We start from the raw sequence: 5,787 nt of genomic DNA on the forward strand, positions 1-5,787 counted from the left end.
TACAAAGCTTCAAACGACGCGTCGACTATTAAATCAGTCGTCGACGATTTTGATAGTCGACGTAATCGTGACTAGTCGACAAATCGTGGCAGCCCTAGGTGACTGTTGCTGTGATTTGGCATTATATAAATAAAATTATAGATTCATTTTATGTTGTATAACAGCACAAAATTAAATTCAGATTTAGTCCGTCATGCTGCAAAACAAAACAGGTAAACTAACACAAAAAGACATTTTGGGTGCAATTTACATTAGATATAAATATCTTTATCACACAGACACACACACGTATGTAAGGATAAGAACAGCATCCTAAAGTTTTATAGCAAGTACGCTCATTTCTGAGCTTTTCAATGATCAGGGTGCAAATGTACAAAGACTACCGAGGAATCTAAAGCTGTTTACTCAAATTAAACTTGTGTAAAGTCAAGAGCAACTGCCTAAGAAGTAAGGTAATTAGCTTTGACGTAATGGGTTAAACGTAGCTGAACTGAGAAATAGTCCAGGGTGTGTAGAACTAATCCAAGCAAATAAAGAAGGAAACCCAGAGTCAAATAGTTTTAGGTCTGAGCAGCAAAGCTGTGGAGCTGAAGCTGCAGACTTAGGCGGAGCAGCGTGGACACTGACAAAAGGCCACGCCTAGATGTTTTAGCGTTAAAGGAGGATAGCACACGAAAGTGGTTATGTTGTACTAGAGAATGAGAGATTTCCTGTATTGAGCGTGCAATTCTGTCATGTAGCCTTCATGTTGCTAGGATGTTGGTCAATTTGTAGTTATTCTTTCAGAATTATTCAAAACTAAAGATTTAAGTAGCCCAGTTAAATCACAGCTGACCGTGAGGCTTATGAGAAAATAAATTCTTGAAAAAGGGAATAGATGATGAGCTCCAAACGATCACCTAAAAGCCTAGACTTCCTCCACACACAGCACCTGTGCCCTCCAGAAACTTAGACGAATCCTCATTTGACTCTGAAAATGTAATCAATTCAGAAATTTGACCAAGATGACGCACGTAGTGAACATTTTCTATATGAAAAACATGCATCAGAGACTTATCACAGAGAACAGTAACATATAATTCTTATAAAGGTTTTAAATTTAAATGCACTGACACAACTAGACAGCTGGGCTGTCTTCGGGTTTTTAGAAAGGGGAAAAAACAAAAATGAAATCACAAGACTAATGTGTTGAGTAATTAATCAAAATCCTGACAATTGATCTTTGTTTTAGTTTGCTTTATATACACCCATAACTTTTTGCTTCTGTCTATTACATGCACCAAAAACATTTTTCCAGCTTCCAGTAAGTAGAAATGAAAAGACACTCTAAAAATATATTGTTTGGAAAACTAAAGTTTCCTGAAAAGTTGTATAATTTTGATTAACAAAAAGATGTTGCCCATCAAACTCTTAGAGAATAACACAATGGTCAGTTCAGAGCTTTATTTTCCCCTTTGTAAATCTGATGAATTGAAATGAAACAATTAGTATCTGTTTAGAGTATTTCTCATCTTAAATTGCAGATTTTCTGCAAATCCCATTCTAATATTCTGAGTGTGCAGAATATCTGTGATTGTCTGGCAGATCCTCACCAATGTTCAGGCTAGGCTTCAGTGTACTTTAAGTATTTAATGGTGAATCTTTATTTTTCAAAGCTACAAAGCTAACAGTGATAGAGAGAATTGTTGCGATGATTCTACACTGCCTCTCCTGCTGACTGCTTTGAGGAGGTGAATACGCTGGGTGTGGGGCACTACCACGACTGGTCTCTAATCTCAGTCTTCTTACCGTCCAGAACTTGACTTGGCTTATAAACTCGCCACAAGTTTGCAAGTCCTAAATATCAGATACTGGAAATCCACAGTTAGAAATAGAGCAGGGCGCTATAACCAAAAATATTTATCACAATATACATTTGAAAATATATAATTGACACTAGACAAAATACTTTGCAACTCCACAACTTTATTAGCACAAAAAACCCCATCAATGTATTTTCACTTGAACAAGCAGCTGTTTTTTATGTGCATTAAAGTTATATAAAAATTTAACAGTGCAAATGCAAAATCCTTGCTGACAGTATAATATCCACAAAACTTAAAAAGAAGTTATACACACACAATACGGTAATATTATGTTGAAGCACAGTACGTAACACTTTGCGAGGCTCCTGCCTACGACAGCTGTAATGCTCCGACAATCCATCAAGCGGTGCGGGTTCGTAGCTTAGCAAAGTTGTACTAAAACATTTGACAGATTTTCGAGCGCCGTGTACGACATAAACTCGTTTCAAGGTCAGTAAAAACAACCAGAATTCATACATAAGGCGCACGGGATTATAAGGGCCCTGTTGATTTTCAGAAAAATGAAAGGATTGATTTTAAATGTGCCGTATTTTCCAAAAAACATGGTAATAACGATGGCCCGCTAGCATGCTCTACCAAAAATAGTGCTTTGTTGTGTATCTGACGGATGAAAGCCAAACCAGTTCCACACCACTGAAGTTGCAGCATTTTTACAAACCAATTCTGGTTCATCTGTTTCATTCAACGATCTGCTTTCGCCCTCCTCATTCTCCGTCGCCGCCATGCTTTTTCCGACATGTGCGTATGAAAACAAAGGCACTGCACATGCGTGTTTTACCCATATTCTATTGCGATATTTCATTTTCTTATCTTTGCCCAACATTATACCGGTATTACCGTGAACAGTATGATATGGCCCAGCCCTAGTTAGAAATACTTTATACTGTTTTATAGAAAAAACTTCAATCTTTGTTTCAGATCAGGGAACCGACTGGGGAAAAAAAAAAAAAAAAAATGGGCAAAAGCTTAAAAAGTAATGTGAAGCATCAGCTGTGAATGCCTTCTAGAGCTGCCAACATGCCCTCCGCAGTGGTCGCTTCACTCCACACCATGCCATCTAAACACAGGTGCAGTCATTTATACTTGCTGTTAAGGCGCAAGAAGCCGCTGCAGTGGTCTCCTAAATGACAATATCGCATGATATGTGCTGATAAGGAGGAGAAGTGGTCAAAACCAGAAGCCAAGACTTTGCCAAGTGGGGTTTTTTTTTGCAAAGTTCTTTGCACAAACTCAAGTTTTCATACAACTGCAACATTCCCTCTGTGTGTCAGCATGTCGCTGAGCTTATATGCAGGTTTATCATTAAAATGGCGGCACAATCATACACTTGTGTCTTCAACCCAGCAGCGCCGGCCATGCGCAACACACCATGTTACAAAAATCAAGAGGTGCACGACCAACCGACATGCCACAAACATTGTGTGGCACAACACAGGTTGTGATGTGAAAATCTTCATCAGACACAGGCGAGACAAGCAATGAAAACATGTGCACCCCCCCCCCAAAAAAAAAACAAAAACGAAGCCAATGAAATCCAGCTATCCATAAAATGTGCCTGCACATGTCAATCACTGCCACACCGCAAAGCTTCAAGTTGCCTCAACTAGCCTGGACAAGGAACCCTGAAGGACAGATGAAAAAGATAAGAGACCATCAAAACAAAAAGCACATTGCTGAGCGCCTTGTGATTTGTTGTTTAGAAACACCTCAGCAGCAGTTATGTGAACCAAGAACAAATCAGAGTACTGCAGCATTGTTTCTCCACAAACTGCAGTATAACTAAGGCATGATGGCCAAGAAAACACTGCAATGGTTTTGAATGATCCAACATCAACTCAGATGTCCGTAAAAGTGTACAGTATGACAGCATATCTACAAAGATGCACTAAAATGCCAAACGCTATAAACACTAAGTAACAAAGGCTTCAGGATTAGCATAATGGGCTAAACAACTTGCTTGCTGCTGCACAGAGGCAAATATCCTAGAGGAAGACCAAACCAAACCATTTTCACAGTTTATCTCTGAAAAGGATTATTTCCTGATGAAGAGTGTGAAAATTTCTCATACTTTTACCTGAGAAAATATGTTTAAACATGTAGTCAACAGTGTGAGGTTTTTGCATACACTTCTGACTACTTTAATCCAGCTAGTAAATCAAACCTGTCCACTGAGTCCCACAATCTAAACTTCTGAAAAAGACTCCTTTAGACAGGCACTATCAACACACCGTTAACACTGATCTGTTCCTGACATTTCAGTTTCCAGTACTGGTGAAATGGACATGAGTATTGAGGGCGCTGTTTCTAATGTTTTGCCCACCACATGTTATGTTCCGGCTTTGAGGAGTAAAGAAGAAGGCCTAGTTTGCCAAAACACAGCTAGCGAAGCCATTTAACTTAGCCGGTCTGAGCTTCACCCCAAATCTACAATCATGAATATGCCTTATCTGCCATGCGACCAGTTTCACAGCTGTGTATTTCCATTGTTTCATGTGCACGTATTACATGTACCATAACCAACCCAACCCAGATCCTGCTAGTGCCTAACGTGTAATTTGTAGCTATATAATGGAACTAATATTTGGTTTCTGTCCGACGTTGTTTCTGCTCGTTGTAGCGTTTAGCATGCTGTACCGGACGGCTCTTTACACAAGACACCATTCAGCACTAACGCGGATTCCCATTAAAGCTGAGTTAGTGGTTAACCTTAGCTGTTAGCTTTGCTAACGTTAGCGTGCATTATCGTCAACAACATTCACGGCATTGAACCAAATGTGCACTACATTAACGTGCACATTTGGGTTTAACAGATTCAGTGATATGGAGGTACATTGGGTAGTAAACCTGCATTAGAGTTTACCTAGCTTTTCTTCTTCTTCTTTATTTTATTTTAATTTAGTTTTTTACTCAAGTTGCTGGAATGGTAATAAGCGTAAAGCTAGCAAGCTAGCTCCCTAGCAAACAAAGAGCTCAAAACAGGAGACGTGCACGATAGCATGCTAGCCAGCGTTAGCATACTGCGTCACGTAGCTTTTTGTGTCAATAGCAGAAAGAAACGGGAAAAGATGGAAAATGTAGCTACGTTCTTCCATATATATTAAACACAACCCTTCTGGTTGTATTTAAGTTGTTAGAGTAACGCCACAGTGCCAATAGCTAGCTGATACTACAGCAGAAACCAGGCTGTAGTCGTGAGCAGAATAACGAAACCCACACATCTAGACCCATCAATTCACATTAAACCACATATATTTTGCATGTAGCTGAATACATTAAAAAATGAGATTACCATGCGAGCAGCCTCAGCCCAGGTCCGCTCCTTCTTTCTCTTTTGTTTGTCCTTCATTTCCTCTGCGCTGGTGTTTGCGGCTAGTCGCTGTGTGTCTACAAAGCAACCTCAAAATACGATGGCGGTTTAGTTGTTTAGCAAAAATGCTAACTAAGCTATGGGATAACTGTGCAGATGCCAGTCAAGAGCTTCCTTTTAGCTCGGCTGAACGCTGCGGTGTCTGCGAGTCTCTCAGAATCGCTACTCGGTCTTAATTAGCTCAACATACATAGTCTTTCTAGCATAGAAGCCGTGTGGACCAAAGGGATGACTGTGCTGCTGCAGGACAAGCCTCTCTGGAATGCAACAACCAGGTCAAAGGTCAAACCGTCCGCAGGAATGCAACAAAACAAGCCCTGCCCTCCGCTTTCATATCCTGCAATTAACCGCATTTTGCATGCAAACTATCTGATATTTTCAGAGTTAAGCTCGCACGTAGTAATGGAGCTCATATGAACAGAATAATCTTTAATTCAGGGTGAATTGATAACCTTTCATCATTAATTCAATATGGTTTCAGTTATTTATTTCAGTTAAAATGTGTCTGCAAATAACAGATAACTCCAGCCAAATGGATATACATCGGAATCAAGA

The 5,787-nt window shown here is 39.7% G+C and overlaps 1 protein-coding gene across 1 annotated transcript in view; it reads right to left on the minus strand.

Moving 5' to 3' along the window:
- Nucleotides 1–5,538, minus strand: part of asxl1 (ASXL transcriptional regulator 1) — a 23,322-nt gene extending 17,784 nt beyond the window's left edge. The window contains exon 1 of the mRNA XM_005752308.1: nucleotides 5,155–5,538. Within this exon, the coding sequence (XP_005752365.1) occupies nucleotides 5,155–5,211 (57 nt within the window). The 5' untranslated portion in view covers nucleotides 5,212–5,538. The remainder of the gene's footprint in view (nucleotides 1–5,154) is intronic.
- Nucleotides 5,539–5,787: the final 249 nt, after the last annotated feature.

This window comes from Pundamilia nyererei, unplaced genomic scaffold, assembly GCF_000239375.1.
Source record: "Pundamilia nyererei isolate P.nyererei 1_Seehausen unplaced genomic scaffold, PunNye1.0 scaffold00352, whole genome shotgun sequence".
Taxonomy (NCBI): Eukaryota; Metazoa; Chordata; class Actinopteri; order Cichliformes; family Cichlidae; genus Pundamilia; species Pundamilia nyererei.